Raw genomic sequence first — 17,331 nt, 5'->3', positions numbered from 1 at the left:
CACCATTCCAGATGGGGGAGACCCGAGCACAGAAGCAGAGCCTGTTATGTGGGCAAGGGTGAGGAAAACTTCAACAGAAGCCACAAAGAGCTTGTGTTCACTAAAACTTCCTACCTTGCCTTCTTCAGGCCAGGCCACTGCCTCTGGCTCTGCTCATCTCCCACTCCAGATCCTCGGCACAATGGTCTGACCCCCTCATGCTCCTCTGCTGCCCCACAGGCCTGACACAGCCTCAGTGACAACCTCTGCCATCAGGATTTGCTCGCTCTGTCAGAATCTTGAATTGTCTTCCTCCTCAGACTGTGAGTCCTTGGGAGGCAGCAGAGACATGACTTATTACCAGTAATTAAGTTAATGAATTTTGAATGAATGAATAAATGAATTCAGATAATGGAACTGGAGTCTCCTGACCTGCTTCATATCATATGAGATGCACTGGTACTCATCTAAACATTATGTCTCTTTTTCTACAATACTTTTCTAAGCCTTAGGGGTATTTCCATTTTAAAATGTTTCCCCTGTAAAAGTCAGCTGACATCATGGGAGAAATTAGTGTAAACATCTTAAAAGGAATAGAATATAAAGACAGAGGAAGACAAACGATAAAACTAGAAACAGAGAAAAGAGAACACACACATATACAGAGAGAGACACAGAGACAGAGAGCAGAGAGACAATAAAGAGAGATGGCCACAGTGCGGATGTAGCTCATTTGGTAGAGGATCTACCTAGCACTCAGAAAACCCTGGGTCCAGTTCCCAGCACCACATCAGCCGGTCTTGATGGCATACTCCTGTGAGCCCAGGACTCAGGAGGTGGAGGCAGAAGAATGAGGATTCAAAGTTATATTTAGTTACCTAGTGTATGTGAGGCCAGCCTAACCCACATGAGATAAGAGAGGAGGGAGAAAGGGAGGGAGAGGGTGGGGACTGTTTCTTTCTTCAGGTTATCACAGAGAAATGGTCCAGGAGTGGGACTCTTGTCTGGCATGAAGAGCATCAGAGGCCTGTACTCAAAGTACCCATGTGGTTCACTGCCGTGAACATTGCTACTGAACTCCAAACAACACAGAACAGTCAAAACCAATTAATTCATGTAAAGACCCCAGACAAGTTTGAGGCCTCTCATGCCTGTGGCATGGATGATGGAAGATACACAATCCAAGGTGAAGAACGGGTCATCCCTCACTGCTGGAGTTTCTGCAGGTTTTGCTATGGATATGAATATGTGAAGTTCCACATCCTACCCATGTCTGCAGCCAATTGTGTTACAGAACACTGACCTCAGAGCCCAAAGCATTTATCCAGCACACTGGCCTTTCTTCCTCCAAATGTGTTATCATTAAATGGGAAAGCTAGTGTGCTATTCTCTTGTTCTGAGGGGGTATCATTTCTGTCTTCCAAAGCTGTATTCATTACACAAAAATCCTTGATTAGTTAGACAGGAACATTGCAGTCATCAGGTCTCTCACATTGGGAACCAATGAATAACCATCTCCCAGTGATGGAGGTCATTCTCATTGACTCAGTCACCAATGTGCTGGAGACACATGTGAGCAAGGCCCACCATAGTTCCTGACTGCCGAGCACCTGTAACAGAGGGGAGTGACCATCAACCCATGGCTTTCATAAGTGAAGGGAAAATGACAGCAGCAATGAAGACCCTCCAAGAACTAGTCAGTCACAAGAGAGGGATGTTCCATAGAAGGTTCTAGAAAGGTATAACATGGGTGGACTTGAGATAGTTAGGAAAAGCAAGTATTGATATATGATTGATACATGAAGGATGATTCAGAATGGATGAGAGAGAAAAGCAGGGCAAGAGAGTGCCAGACAGACAGACTAGAGGCAGTGGAGTTCTGGGGCAGGAACAAGCATGTCACCCCAGAGACAGAGTCACACAGCTTGCCCAAGGCGATTCCTCTGTATCACTCTAGAGTAATCATTAATAGCATCCTCAGCCCTAGACAGAGTCACACATTTTACCTAAGGCAATTCTGCTGTATATCTGTTGCTCTAGAGCAGCAGTTCTCAACCTGTGGGTCACAACTTCTTTGGAGGACAAACAACCCTTTCACAGGGGTCATCTGAGACCATTGGAAAGCACAGCTATTTGCATTATGATTCATAACACTAGAAAAATTACAGTTATGAAGTAGCAACGAAAATAATGTTATGGTTGGGGATCACCACAACATGAGGAACTGTATTAAGGCATCACAGCATTAGGAATACTGAGAACCACTGCGGTCTAGATTAATAGCATCCTGAGCCCTACATAAAGTCACATGGTTTGCCTAAGATAATTCTCAAGTATGTCTGTTTTTTAGAGTAATCATTAATAGCATCCCAAGCCCTCTTATTAGTGTCTCATGAGAAACTGAGAGACTCAGAGTTCAGGGTGAGGCACAGAGTCCTGCATCAGATAAAGCTGGGAAAGTGAATAGGAACATGCCAAGCCACACTGATTGTTGACAACATCCCTGACCATGCCTCTCATGGCAACAGGGAGCTATTAAAGGGTCTTAAACGCGAACACTATTCAGTCAGATTTTGATTGGCCTTAACTATAGAGACGTTAGAGGGGGAGGGAATAAGAACCAGAGGCTCCTACCTGAGACTCGGTGTTACTTTTGTAAACAAGGCAGGCGTCATATGCGAGGAACTGGGACCCCTTCTCCTCCCACCTTTCCCCCTGCTTGGGTGGGGGTGAAGTTGCTACTGCTCAGTTCAAGTCAAGGCAACAATCCAAGGTGAACAAGCAGCAGAGAAAAAGAGAGGTGCTTAGATTTTAAAAGTATTGTCAGATACAGCCTGGGGCACACACACACACACACAGAGAGAGAGGGAGAGAGAGAGAGAGAGAGAGAGAGAGAGAGAGAGAGAGAGAGAGAGAGAGAGAACACAGTGCAGATGTCTCCGTAGAGCTAGCCAGTTGGTCAAAGCATTACAGTCTAAACATAGTTCAGACAACCATCTGGGTAAGCTCACCCAGAGTTCACGTGGAAATCTAGGCTGGAGTTAAGGATTTGAGAACACACACACACACAGAGTGAGGTCAAGTGCTTCCATGCCACCTCCTCTCTCAAACCCATATATTCTACTCCAGATCTAGCTAGCCAGGCCTCCTTCCCCACTGCCCACCTGACCTCCAACATCTACACATCCCCTCATTTTCCCAGCAGCAGCTACTTCATCCCCACCCCCAAAGATGACTGAATAGCAGAGCAAGAACCCTTGCCCTCAGACTGAAGGGGGACAGGTGTGAGGAGGATCCCTGGTCTCTCTCATCTAACGTCTGCTTCCTTTACAAAAATAACTCAGAGAAACTCACAACCAAGAAGGAAGAAAGGATGGATGTTCTCACCAAAGGCTTTCTCCTTTTCCTCTATCCAGAGATGAAACACTAGTGTCCCAGGGAAGGGACAGCCTGAGTGATTATTTCATTCAAGGCCCCCTTTTTCTAATGAGGCAGCTCAAACCCCAGGAGGTGTCACAATCCAGCCCACCAGAAGGGACCTTGCCTCCCGGAGACCATGAAATAGCAGGGAATTAGTCTGGACCCATCTAAGCCCCAGGCACACAGTGGGTGCTGGATCAAACTGATGGAAATGAGCTCACCTCCCTCTCCAAGTTCAAGCCATGTGCACTTCAGCTCTGGTAATGAAAGCCTCCTGGCTTCTAATAGGCTGAGGAACTGTGCCACTTAATTACAGAAGGATCAGAAGAGCAAACCTAAAAAAGAATGAATCCAGGATTTCAGAGCTGCAAGGCAGAGGCTCTCAGGAGCAGGAAAGAAATTGTTTCTTGACCTGGAAATGGTCCACACTTGGAGTGAGAGCTTTGCAAGCTCCAGAGAGATGCCAAAGAACAGCAAGGGTCAGAGCCAGGAGCTCAGCTGGGCTTTGACCTGGGTGGTGTGTGTGTGTGTGTGTGTGTGTGTGTGTGTGTGTGTGTGTGTGTGTGTGAAGGGCAGGGTTCTGCAGAGAACACAAGCTGTTGTATACTGTTGCCCTGGGGTTCTTCATTAGGTTAGGCTTTCTGGGGACACTGAAGTCCCCTTCCCCTCCTGTCCCCATGCCACAAACCCCAGAATCTCATCATTTCCAGGTCAATAAGGGTGCTCATCTCAGAATAAAGCATGTAGACATTGCCTAATGCATCTGAAAACTGACAGCTGGCTGCCTATGATGTGCATTTCCTATTTCCAAAAGGATACCGGAGAGCTGCAGTCTCAGAGTCAGGGTTCTCTAGAGTAACAACTTATAGAATGAATACATACATACATATATATATATATATATATATATATATATATATATATGATCTATTAGAATGACTTACAATGATTTACAAGCTGTGGTCCAGCTAATCCAACAATGGCTGCCTACGAGTAGAAGCCAAGAATCCAGTAGTTGTTCAGGCCACAAGTTTCGATGTCTCAGCTAGTTTTTAGTATACACCAGAATCCTGAAGAAGTGGACTTTAATGCCAGTGAAGGAATGGACTCGCTAGTGAGGCAAGGGCAAGCAGGCAAAGAAAGAAAGCTTCCTTCTTTCATGTTTTTATATAGGCTTTCGGCAGAATGTGTGTCCCACATTAGAGGTGGGTTTTCCCAGCTCAAATGATCTGAATTAAATGTGTGTCTTCCCATCTCAAAGATGTGCATTAGAAGTGGGTCTCCTCACTTCAAAGGATTAAGCAAAAACCCCTCATGGGTGTTCTCAGCCAGTGTTGGGTTTTAGTTCATTACAGATGTAGTCAAGTTGACAACCAAGAACAGCCATCATACAGAGCAAAATCAAGAAAGCCCCAGGGATGTTGCACTTGGCAGAGGTTTTGCTTCTATAAGGAGACATCTCAGGGGCTGGACGCAGTAAAGCTGAAGACAGGGGCCATCTATCCATCTAAAAAGGATGATTGCTCTTTATTCTTCACTCATGTAAGAAAAAATTAATGAGGCATTACAGGCATTTGCCAGCACCAAAGTAAAAGGAAAGAAGGAGAAAAGGGGAGGCTGGGAGAGGACCACAGACAACAGGGACAGGAACATCTCACCCCTGAGGAGCAAGAGACTGGGAAACACTGATTAGTATTACTGTTGTGGTTGTTATTAGTAGTGGTAGATTTTACTTGAAAGCAATTGGCCAAATGAGCATGTGGGACTTCTTTTTCTCTTATTATTCTCTTATACAGTACATTATGACTGCAGCCTCTCCTCCCTCCACTCCCCCTGTACCCCCCCCCACCTTCTCTCTACCCCAGATCCACTGCTCCTCCATTTCCCTTGAGAAAGGAACAGGCCTACCAGGAACACCAACTGAACACAATATAACAAGATGCAATATGACTAGACACAAACTCTCCTGTCAAGGCTGGAATAGGCAACCCAGTGGGAGGAAAAGGGTCCCAAGAGCAGGCAGAGGAGTCACAGACACCCCCATTCCCACCTTTAGGGGTTCCACAAAAACCTCAAGCTAACAATCACAGCATGTACACAGAGGACCTAGTGCAGACCCAGAGCATGTGGAATTTTACTTTTATTTACATAAAATCATTACACATGCTACTCCTGGTCTCCTAAGTTAAACGCGCTATTGGACTCTTTCTTAATGTAGAGGCCTGAAGTTTTGTTATTTTAATATGCTAATGAAGCCTTCTGCCGCATGAAGAATGCATTCCAGGCTGAGGCTTAGAAGATGGGCTTCAGTAACCTCACAATTGGACAGTCTTCTGTGTCCTGTAGGACCCTCATGCCCTCTACAGTTCCTTGAACGGTCGCTTTTATTGCCCCTGGAAAAACCACCCATGACATTCAAAGGCTGATTGCACAGGCTCTCGTCACGAAACATTCGCCCAGAACAAGAAAGTGCAAAGGCTGCCAGTGACTTGTAAGCTCCAGTAGCCAATGTAGCACACGGGTGGACTACATAGCGTTCCAGAGGTGGCATTTGAGCCCAGGGGAGACAATAGAGCTTGACTTCTCAACCACTGGCCACACTGTGTTCTGTGTTCTTCAACCCTTCCTTTTCAGTAAATTCCATTCTGCCCTTCCTGGGTCCTGGATGTCTCCCTGCCTTCTTCCTCACAGCTAGTTGGGAGCCTCCTCTCTGCTTCCACATCCCTTTTGCTAAAGCCCTACCATAGCTCATGACTGGATGACAGCTATGGTAGACAGCTCTTCACTATGGATTCAGGGCTGTATCCAACCACAACGATACAAACAACTTACGTGTCATACGCATGGATTAATATATGAATGAAAAAGTCCAGGTCTTTATCTTGTAAAAGCTCCTGATCCAGTGGAGAAAGAGACCTGGAATGGTGATTTTTCTGTTTCCAGTTGATTGGGTGTTATTTCTTCGTGTCTTAGAGTGTATTGCAGGATAGGATTAGTGTGTGTGTTACTGTAATCAGAGGAGAGGTCTCCTTCCCTGGGGTGGAAGGTTTCTTCTATCCCTAGAAGACCTGGACATAGTGAGCTGTGTCACCCACCTTTCCTGGCACCTGGACTGGGACTTGAACCCTCTCAGCCCTGGTTCATAAGACAGGACTTGGGGTGGAACTGTAAATCACCACAGACGGTGGACTGTGGAACTTCTTAGCCTCCTGATAAACCCATTCTGAAGACACCTTCCATTGGTTCTAGAGAACATTGCCGCAGTAACCACAATACCACAAGACAGGCTGCCAGGGCTGTCATTAAATCGATAGACTGGCTTCCATCCTTCTGTGAGGAAGAACTGGTGGGCTGGGAGCATGAGGAAATAGGGGGTGCTTAGCTAGGGCTGGAAATATTTCAACCAGGCAAGAGAAGAGAAGGAACAAGAGCCTGGAGGGCATCTCAGCGCATGCTGAAGAGTGGTGCCATTCAACCACACTGCCCTCTGAGCACCTGCAGTGTCCATACAGAATGAATCAGACGAACCAGCTTGGACAAGGTCTCTCCCTCCAACACTCCACAGCCCAACCTGGGGGCCTTCTAAACAGACTATGTTGGAGACCAGTAACCATAGAATCCCAACAAGGATGGCAGATGAGGAATGGGTTATAGGTCTGGCAAGGCCCTGAAGTTTTCATCTAACATGGGTGACCTGTGGGTACCTGAGTAGAGGAGTCAGGGAGGCTCCACAGGACAGAAATGCCAGGGGCTGCTCTGTGAGCAGAGGTTCTCAAGGCAGGCTGTCTGGAGGCCATGACCTTCAAGTTGGGCTCTGACAGAAGCCTACAAGTTTGCCAGAGGGAAAGATGGTGAAGATATTTTGGGTAAGAGGAATAGTAGAGAATGGCAGAGGTAAGGAATGCGAACATGAGCTATAATAAAGTGCCATGCCAAGACCCCAGAACCTCCCAGCTACCACATCAAATCCTCTCACCCCTCTGAGGAAAGGAGGCCATTCTACAGACAAGCAAATCAAGACATAGCACTTGCATGATCTCTTCAAGCACAGAAGCTTCCAGTGAAGGCAACTTGTCCCATCATTGGGTGAGTCTCTACAGTTTCTTCTAGAAGATCTACTGAGTTGTGAAGCATAGAAGGGAAAATCCATGAGTAGTAAGCTCAACACTAGTAGTTTGGTCTTCTTCCTGAGGGATGGAGTGCTTGGGTGGTCAGTGGTCAGCTCCTGCTGGGAAGACATGACGCTAAGCACAAGGAAAGAGGGGTCTTGGGCAACTACCATGACATTTATGCCCAGACAGCTGCCTTGACGTGAGATAGCCATGGGATGTCACACAATGAGCCTACAGAGACAAGGCAGGGCTACCGAGTCCCCCACACACCCTGTATTAGGACTCGGGGCAGCACAGTCAGTCGGGGGGAGTCACTGATTGCTTGAGAGAGGAGAAGGGAGGCTCCACCCTGAATCCTAGGAAGATGTCTCTCACCATGATGGAGAGATAGGACCTCACAGCCTGACAAAATGTGCCCCATGTTCTAGAAGATTCTCTGTGACTTCCTGATCTGATTGACTACATTGTATATGTCGGGCATGTATGAGTGTATAAACACAATGCTAGGAGTCAAACCCAGGACATTATGCATATTGGACAAATGCTCTAGCCTGAGTTTTAGGTCAGCCCAGATCTGTATACATCTTCTAGAGAAGATTTGTACTGTTGCACAAATTTGAGGGGTCCTAAACATACTCCCCTCAGCTCATTCCTCTAACTCATTCCTTTTCAGCTGCTCTCTCTTCTCCTTGCATTCACAAGATTCTCCAACGAATCCAAATGCCCCATCACTGCCTGATACCTAGCAGTGACTACCCATCATCCATCACGCATGTCCTGTCCCCACCTCATCCTGTTTCTTGAAACAAACTCCAAGTGCAAAGACCAGATGGTCTCCCTGAGGGGAGTTCAGAGGAAGCCAATCTCATTGCTACAGCCAGGCTGCATCCTGGGAGAGCCCTTCATCTTCCCATCCTCATCCTCAGTCTCTCTGTGTTCGAACCCACCCTGCATTTAGTTAATATTCCACCTTTTGGTGTTGACTCCCTGTCTTAGGTTCACCTCTTCTACCCACAAAGGTTTATAAAATGGTAGAAAGCAGAGCCTGCCAGTTCCTCCCCATTATTTGAAGCCATTCCCTTCCCAGTGAAGAGCTCACAGGAGAGATACAAAAAGACGGCCATGTATGCCGAGCGAGGGGAACTTGACAACCAAGACTTCTCTAGGGGAAAATGCAAACTGATGAAATGCACTGGTGCTGACGATTGGTGTGGATGTTTTCGCATAGCCCAGCTGGACCCCAACTACCTGAATTTCAGAGGTGTCTGATCAGAAAAATGGGGTAGGCTACCAAACACTGAAATGTTTTGTCTTCAGGAGAATAAAGTTCCATGTCCTCATGCTTGGAGCAGAGGGTAAAGAAAGATGCCCAGTTCCAGCACAGACTGAGGGCCTGACTTCTGAGCAGCTTGTTTTTAAGACAGAGGCTGTAGGCAGCAAGCGTCTCCATGACAACCACATGCTCAGTCTCCTGCAGACCACAAAGAAGCAGGTGGGGGAAGATGCGTTTCCCCGACTCCTCATGGAAAATAAAAAACTTGCACCTTTGGAGCAGAAGGACTCAGGAACACTAGCAGAGACATAACTACACCAAGCAACCCTTGTCCCACACTGGGCACAGGTGGCTCTATTGTGGAGTGAGGCTGTGGATGAAAGAGTCCATGTTAGCCCAGGGTAACCTGCCAGCCTGCTGACAAGCCTACATCTAAACCCCTGGAACCTCACAAAGCATGGGGAACACAATGGGGTACCTCTGGGTCAGTAGCTGGAGACCCCTAGGTTACAGATGGGTGCCTAAGCAAAACCTACTGTGGTGGTTTTGAGCAGTTGATTCGCAGCTGGTGATGTTGTTTGGGGAGGTTCAGGAGGTGTCGTCCTGCTGGAGAAATTACAGGCCGGCTTTGAGATTAAAATGCCCTCGCCACTTCTAGCTTGCTCCCTCTGGTGTGTGTGTGTGTGTGTGTGTGTGTGTGTGTGTGTGTGTGTGTGTGTGTGTGGTTTAAGATGTGAGCTCTCAGCTCTCTGCTCCTGTTACCATGCCCGCAGCAAGTTACTGTTGATCATGGGGCTTCATCACAGCAATGGGAAAGTAGTCAATACGTTTACCAGGATTACTGCAGGATCGAAATCCCTAGATGCCAAGTATAGCCACGGGGCTTGCTTCTCCTGCACCCAGAGTGGTCTAGTTGTCTGCCCTGAAACTCTCAACCGAGTCCCTTTAGGAGCAACTGTAACTCGGTAAGTGACCTTTATTTCCACTCTCACTAGAATGACACATATGACCAGGACAACTCCTTCATAGTTTAATGCTCTCACACGTTGATTGAAGGCATATTGCAGGGTTCTCTGAAGTTGTGCACAAATCTACAGATGGTTAGGACCAGGCTGAAGGATGTAGCTAGCACCTTTGATTTGACAAACAGCCAAACACGCGTGATATTTTCATGAGATACAGTAGAAATAATGTCATATGAGCATACATCCTGCAGAGTAAGCATGTGGAGATCCCACTTGGAAAGTTTGATAGTTCCACACTGAACAAGAGAAAACTCTGAGCACTGTCTAATTCTTCTTTAGGGTCAATAGGAGCATAATGTGTGCAAAGTCTGTTTTCTTCAGCCAGTTGAGACATGGAATGGAACTATGATTCACATTCGTTAAGTGTGGACTGGCAGACAGGCTAGGCTAACTTGGTCTTACAGGGAATTTTAAATTTCATTTACTTCTTTTATTCTGGTTCCTTACTTCAGTTGAAGGTAAGGGCCTGGGACTTAACGTCCACACAGTCTGTGTGCTGTCATAGATTTTATTTTTTGCAAATCCCTAAAGAGAGGATGGACCCTTCTTCCCAGTAGTTTCAGTCATGGCAAGCACCTTGGTCATCAGGGTGAAACGGAAGTGGAATGCTCTTGCTAACAGAGAAATGCTCAACTTTCCATCCATTGGCCATTTTCATTATGTAAATTCGTCTCATTCACTCTCTGCTTTCAAAACCCTGATGAGAGCCCTGTGAGGTCAGGGTGGGTTTAAGTAACAGGTAGCCTTTATTCCTCTGGTCTCCGCTATCATTGTGCAGGGTGTGAATAGCCAGCCAGACCAAATAAAAATAAACACATCTGGCTTGATGCTTTGGTCATTCTTCTAAATATTCATTCACCGCCCTCCCGCTGAGGGTCCCTCCTCCAGTGCTAAGTGTACGGTCGATGAAGAAGCTGAAAAGCTAATTACAAGTGCTAAAGCGCCTTCCACTCTGCTAGCACATCTCTGAGCACAGACGCCGCCGGTTCAAGGAGGAGGAGTGCAGTACTCGCAGAGATGACCACTGGAAGTTGGTACCAATGCCTGCACACTCCACAATGCCCAAACAAGAATGGTGGCTTCTTCCTAACGGAAAGGCTAAATCTAATACCATGTCTTAATAGAGAGAGCCCCACATATCTTATGGCCCTATGCATTGTCAGTAATTCCTATTTTTCTATACACTGATGAAAAAAGTCTTGTAAGTGGTTTGATAATCAACAGATATCCCAAAGAATCTAGTATCCTAGAGAGATTTCTTGATGCTTTTAATGCAGAAAGAAGACGCATGCTCAAAGATGTTCATTTTGATGGCCAGGTGGAGTCAGCTATCAATGACCTACATTATGGAAATTGCTAGAGGCTTGAATATTACTGAATGACTGATAATGCTTGTGAAGACTGTGAAGAAAATAACTTCAATAAAACAGTTGGTGCCAAGGCCCATACAAAGCCGTCTGTGCAGATGATGACGTCATGTAACATTTTTAAAGTGGAGTACATCATGCATAGAGAAAGCTGGACTTGAGCAAACACACAGAAGTGTGAGCAATGATTACCCGAGGGTTGGGGGATTGCTTATGTACATTTACGCCGTCTAATTCCCCGCCATATCCTTTTGCTATTTTAATGGGGAATTATGGGAGCAGAGGAGGGGCACACCCAGCGAAAACAAAATGAGCGAGGACGCCTCTCGAGGGTTCCTCCTGGGTGACTTTTCACACTAGTAAGAACAGTGATCCCTTCAGCAGGAGTCCTGGGAACCCAAGAGGACCTCACTGCCTCGGTGGTCCTCCTTTGACATGTGAGAAAGGAGAAGTTGCCTTAGGGTGTTCTAGAATCTGGCCTGACTGGGGTCAGGGGGTAGAACTTTTTAACAGTATGTCAACGAGTTCATCATACAACGCAGAAAAGGGGAAAATGGGAAATAACAGCACAGGTATAAAGTCAGTGTCAGGAGCATTGTCACGGGAGATGCACGGGACAAAGGCGGCCAAGTTCAAGGGACAAAAAAGATGTGCAAACACTTGAACACTCGACGTAGCACAGGGTTCCGAGATGCAGAATGTGCAGGGACCCTCGTGGAGGAACATGTGATCCTTTACAGCCCTCTTCATAGACAAAGTCCTCCATATACTTTGCTCCCTGACTTCTGCCCTCAAGGGTGACTACGAGTCATTGGCTCTATGTTCAGGAACCTGAAAACTCTCCTTCAGAAGTCAATAGTGTACTGTCCATCAGTGTCCCATGAGCCTCCCAATCAAGATGGCTGACTTTACCTGTGAAAACAAGAAAATGGTGAACTCAGAATAAGTTCCACACCTCCACTCGCTGATAGCCAGGCTTGTTTCAAAAATATGCTGGGAAGAGGTCTGAGTATGCCACCACACCCAAGAGGTTAGCTTGTGACACTAACTGAGGCTGTCTGGTGTCTGCCTGTGTGAGCCCTGTGAGGTTCACTGAGCAAGCCCCAACTCATCCAAGTCAAGTCTCAGAGAACCAATATGGACTTTCTTTGCTCAGCAGTTGCTCCATGAATAATCAAAACTATAGAATAATCAAGTTGAAAACCAAAACATTGATCAAAATGCAGTTTTCAAATGACTCTCGAAGGGTCATCAAAAGCTTCCTTTTTCAGAAAGAAAATGAAACGATGCAACCAGGAGCCCATTCTCTGGAAAGCAGGCCGTCTCCAAGGACACCCACCCCCGTCCCTGCCCCGTGGCTCTGGGAGAGGCTGCCTACTCCTGAGGTGCAAAGTGGAGAAAGCAATGGCAAGTCTTGCTCTGAGTCTCACTTCCAACCATCGTGCAGGAGGAAGACCAAACAGGCCCAAGGAGTTGGACCAAAGACTGACACCGGGATGGAGATGGGAGACGTGTTAAACACCCGTCTGCCTGCCCAACCCTGTACCAGCTCTCAGTCCTCCGAGGCTGACGCTCTCTGCCTGTCACACCATCCCAGGGGAAGGCCGTGACCCCAGCCCTCTAGAGAACGCAGCACCAGAGAGACCAGAGGCTGAGACACTTGGGGCTGGCGGCCAGCAAAGCTTTTTCTTAAGGGTATGAACATCAAGAACTAACTTATCTGGAAGTAAAAAGAATGCAAAGATCGCATGTGACAAACTCATTGTCTCTAAAGATGTCACTGGGTGAAATTCATGGGACATATATTTTCTTCTCTCTGTGTGTGTGTCAGTGTATGTGTTAGTGTTTTTATTCTGTGTGAGTGTGCGTGTTAATGCATGTTAACATGTGTTTGTGTGTTAGTCTGCTTCACAGTGTATGTTAGTGTGTTAGTATATGTTAGTGTATCAGTGTACATGTTAGTGTGTGTGTGCATGTATGTTGGTGTGTCTCGGTAGGTGTATCAGAGTATATGGCTGTGTATGTGTCAGTGAATGCTACTGTATTAGTATGTATTAATATATGTTAGTGTACCAGTCTATGTGTTAGGTGTGTTAGTGTGTATGTTAGTGTGTGTTAGTGTGTGTGTGCCTCTGCATGTGGAACTTAGAGGACAGTCTCTGGTGTAGTTCCTCAGACGCTGCCCACCTTTGGAGACCATGTTTCTCACAGCTCACAGACTACAGCTCTCTGATTTGGTCGGCCAGCAAACACAGAGATTCGCCTGTCTCGGCCTCCCTGGTGATGGCGATGCCTCCACCAGTGCCACGGCCACACCTGGCTTTGATACTTGTTTTCTTAGATCCTCTCTCCATCCTGTCTTTCTTTTTCACATGCACATACATGGTGCACACACTGTGTACACACAGTACATGGTGCATACATGTAAGGGTAAATATTACACCCTGAAAGTCATTTTTATTCAGCCTTTCATTAACTCTGCACGTATTAACCAAGGCCAAAGCTAAGTGCAGGGTAGGTGGGTCAGAGGCCAGTCTGTTTGTCCATCTCCCAGTCAAAAACCTGAAAGGGAGAGATCAGAGCTTTCTGAGCAGGTGAACTAGTATGGATTTGAATCCTTTGTGATTATTTCAACTCTTTAGTCACATTTAGATGTATTTTTATCATTTGAATTGTTTTGTCTGTTCCTTCCTGTATTTTTCCAGTTCATACATTAAGAAAAACTGTTTCAAAATCCAAAGTGCAATTTATTTTAAACTTTAATTTTTTAAATTAAGCATCATTGTGAAGGTGTTGAAACGGGCTCCTCCTGAGTGCTCAAGGCTGGATTCTTCAGCACATTCAGGAAGTGCCACTCAGCTTCAGATTCTATCGGGTGTGAGTCTTCCATGGAGGGAGGGCTGTAGATAGATGCGAGCTGGGACAGCCAGGGCTCAGAGAACACGGATGAACGGCCAAAGACCCCAGCGTTTCCCTGCAGCATGACCGCTCTGCAGAGGGAAACTGCAGTCAGGTACTTCCTGCAGGCAAGGGTCAGCGCAAAGGGCAGCACAGGAGGCCAGTGCCAAAGAACAGCACAGGGATGAGCTCAGGGGCCAGTGGGAGACAGTGCAAGTGGTCAGCGTGAGGGGTCAGCGTGAGGGGTCAGCGTGAGGGGTCAGTTCAAGAGGTCAGTGTGAGGGGTCAGCGTGAGGGGTCAGTGCAAGGGGTCAGTGCAAGGGGTCAGCGTGAGGGGTCAGCATGAGGGGTCAGCTTGAGGGGTCAGCGTGAGGGGTCAGTGCAAGAGGTCAGTGTGAGGGGTCAGCGTGAGGGGTCAGTGCAAGAGGTCAGCGTGAGGGGTCAGTGCAAAGGTCAGCGTGAGGGGTCAGTGTGAGGGGTCAGTGCAAGAGGTCAGCGTGAGGGGTCAGTGCAAAGGTCAGCGTGAGGGGTCAGTGCAAGGGGTCAGTGCGAGGGGTCAGTGTGAGGAGTCAGCGTGAGGGGTCAGCGTGAGGGGTCAGTGCAAGGGGTCAGCATGAGGGGTCAGCGTGAGGGGTCAGTGTGAGGGGTCAGTGTGAGGGGTCAGCGTGAGGGGTCAGTGCAAGGGGTCAGTGCAAAGGTCAGTGCGAGGGGTCAGTGCAAGGGGTCAGCGTGAGGGGTCAGTGCAAGGGGTCAGCGTGAGGGGTCAGCGTGAGGGGTCAGCGTGAGGGGTCAGTGCAAGAGGTCAATGTGAGGGGTCAGCGTGAGGGGTCAGTGTGAGGGGTCAGTGCAAGAGGTCAGTGTGAGGGGTCAGCGTGAGGGGTCAGTGTGAGGGGTCAGTGCAAGAGGTCAGTGTGAGGGGTCAGTGTGAGGGGTCAGCGTGAGGGGTCAGCGTGAGGGGTCAGCGTGAGGGGGTCGGTGCTGGACATCGATGTGAGGGGTCAGCAATAGGGACCAGAGGAAGAGGTCAGTGCAAGAGGCCAGCACACCACGGTCCTAACCCTTCTGCCACACTGCCAATACCAACGGAGAAGGGAATTCTTCCCTGTGTTTCTATCCCTTACAGTTTACTTGTAGACCAGTAGAATGCCCATAACTGTGCGCCTCTCTCCCCAACTCCCCATTCTCCCAAAATTTTCAACATTTGGTCTCAGGATTTGGACAGGTTCTGGGAAAATACGGTTAAAACGAATGGCGAGATGCTGGAGCAAAGCCTTGAGTCCATGGTGCCAATTAATTGAATTACACATTATTGTGCAAATGAGCTGTTGTTAAAACCCTCCCATGCCTCCTGGAACCTTTTCAGTTAACAAGAAGGGGATCAGCATACATCTACCTACCCCACAGCAGTAGACATAAGAAACCGTAAGAATAAGGGACATTTTAGGCATGTTTCCACAAAAGCATCCATGAAGAAGTATTAAGGAAGAAAAAGATAGCAAGTATTAGGTCAGTATGGCCTCATTTCGATATGTGAAGCTGGCTGTAAGGCTGGCAAAGGTTACACAGACGCTGTAGGGAACTGTGCCCTGGAGCCGCCGTCAGGGAGGGACGTGAGAAGGAACTTCCACTCCACCGTCTCTAGACGGTGACTTATTTGGTTTGTTTGTATGATGTTTTATCGTCAAAGCTGATAACATACGAAAATAAAAAATGAGAAGACTACTACAACTTTAAAATAGCCTTAAAACATTGAAATTTTCAGAGCAAAGAAAAAAGACATCAGCCAGCTCACCTTGTTGTAATCTGGTTTCTCTCCATTGAGCATTCACCCGCCTTATTTGATTTTATTAGCAATCTCTTTCAGAAGACCTTTGAGATCGTTAAGCTTGGGAAGAGGGGAGAAACAGAAACAAAACTTGGTTTTAAGACAGATTTCCAGCATTCCCTTTTAAATGCCAAGCACACTAACCAGTAAATGAGACACAGAAAGACAGGGCAGACTCTGCTTACTGCAGTTAGCAAAAATACCAACATCAGCTCCATGAAATGCAAGTCAAAAAGGGTTTCTTTCCTCCTAGACCCACAAAACTATGACAGCACAAAAGTAATGTATGCAAATGTATGCAAGATGTTACTAATAAGATACTAATGAAGTTTTGCTCTACAAAAATACAACACTACTAAAAATTATAAAGATACTAGTAAGATATGACTGTATGCTTCCTAACACACACAAACACACACAGTAAACTCCAAAATATAACTTACATAAATGATTCTTAAGATTATTCTGCATATCATATGAGGTCTGTGGCCTCATTTTAAGTCATGGGCCACCTTGATGTACTTTATATATGTGAATGACAGGTTCTGATTTCTCTATAGTTGGCTCCTAGCTTGCTGGGTGACTTACTTGTGTGTGTGGGGGGGGGGGGGCGACAGATATGTGTGTTGAAGTTGGGCCTGTTTCCAATGAGAACCTCTTCCTTTAATTTAAAAAAATAGAACAAGAGAGCCCGAGATGGCTAACACGTGACGGCCTCAGTGAGAAGCCACCTCCAGGCTTCAGGTCAGCTGTGACTAACTTTGTTTTCAGTTATAATGAGATAGAAAGGCTTTTTGCTCCCCCCAGGGGATTTTGTTACTAGTAAGATGGCATTAATAAGCCACTTCGAGGAGAGCACAAGACTCTCAGAGTAAAATAAGTGACACAGAGAAACAAAAAGAAAATAAGCAAAACTAAGAGTTAGTTCTGTGAAAAGATAAACATAACCAACAAACCTCTAGCTGGACTGCAATCAAAGCTGTTTCTGTTGTAGCCACGTGCTGACTTAAGGAGCCAGGGACTGCTCGGGCCTGGTTTTTCCTCGGATGTGGGGAGAACACAGTGCTCCAGAACTCAGTTACAGAACTCCAGTGACTAGAGTGATGAGCAGACAGGTATATACTGCACCTGGCTAGCCAAGGGCCACAAAGGCACCTGCAAGTCCATACAAAACTCCTGCTCCAGGGACAGGCTGGCCACAGGTCATTAGACCACATGCCAGATAAAACAGGTGTCCCATGAAATAAGCACTTCCCTCCAGCTCTCATTCCCCATGAGGGCAGGTTGCAAGCCACTATGGTACTAGAAACTCACTTAGACAGGGCCTTCTCTAAATACATACAGACTAACAAGACTGAATCAAGAATACAGAACCCAGGGCTTACGAGATGGCTCAGCAGGTAAAGGCACCTACCACTAAGGCTGGTGACCT

At 46.9% G+C, this 17,331-nt stretch overlaps 1 protein-coding gene across 1 annotated transcript in view; it reads right to left on the bottom strand.

Moving 5' to 3' along the window:
* Window positions 1–11,056: 11,056 nt before the first annotated feature.
* The window catches only part of Trpm8 (transient receptor potential cation channel subfamily M member 8), a 79,305-nt gene continuing 73,030 nt past the window's right edge, over window positions 11,057–17,331 (bottom strand). Inside the window, exons 24-25 of the mRNA XM_028876303.2 lie at window positions 15,867–15,959; window positions 11,057–12,088 (exon numbers count right to left, since the gene is read on the bottom strand). Of these exons, the coding sequence (XP_028732136.2) occupies window positions 15,909–15,959 (51 nt within the window). The 3' untranslated portion in view covers window positions 11,057–12,088; window positions 15,867–15,908. The remainder of the gene's footprint in view (window positions 12,089–15,866; window positions 15,960–17,331) is intronic.

Source organism: Peromyscus leucopus, chromosome 13 (assembly GCF_004664715.2).
Source record: "Peromyscus leucopus breed LL Stock chromosome 13, UCI_PerLeu_2.1, whole genome shotgun sequence".
NCBI classification, from domain to species: Eukaryota; Metazoa; Chordata; class Mammalia; order Rodentia; family Cricetidae; genus Peromyscus; species Peromyscus leucopus.
Note: the sequence above shows the minus strand (reverse complement) of the source record. Positions and strands in the feature narration are given on the sequence as shown.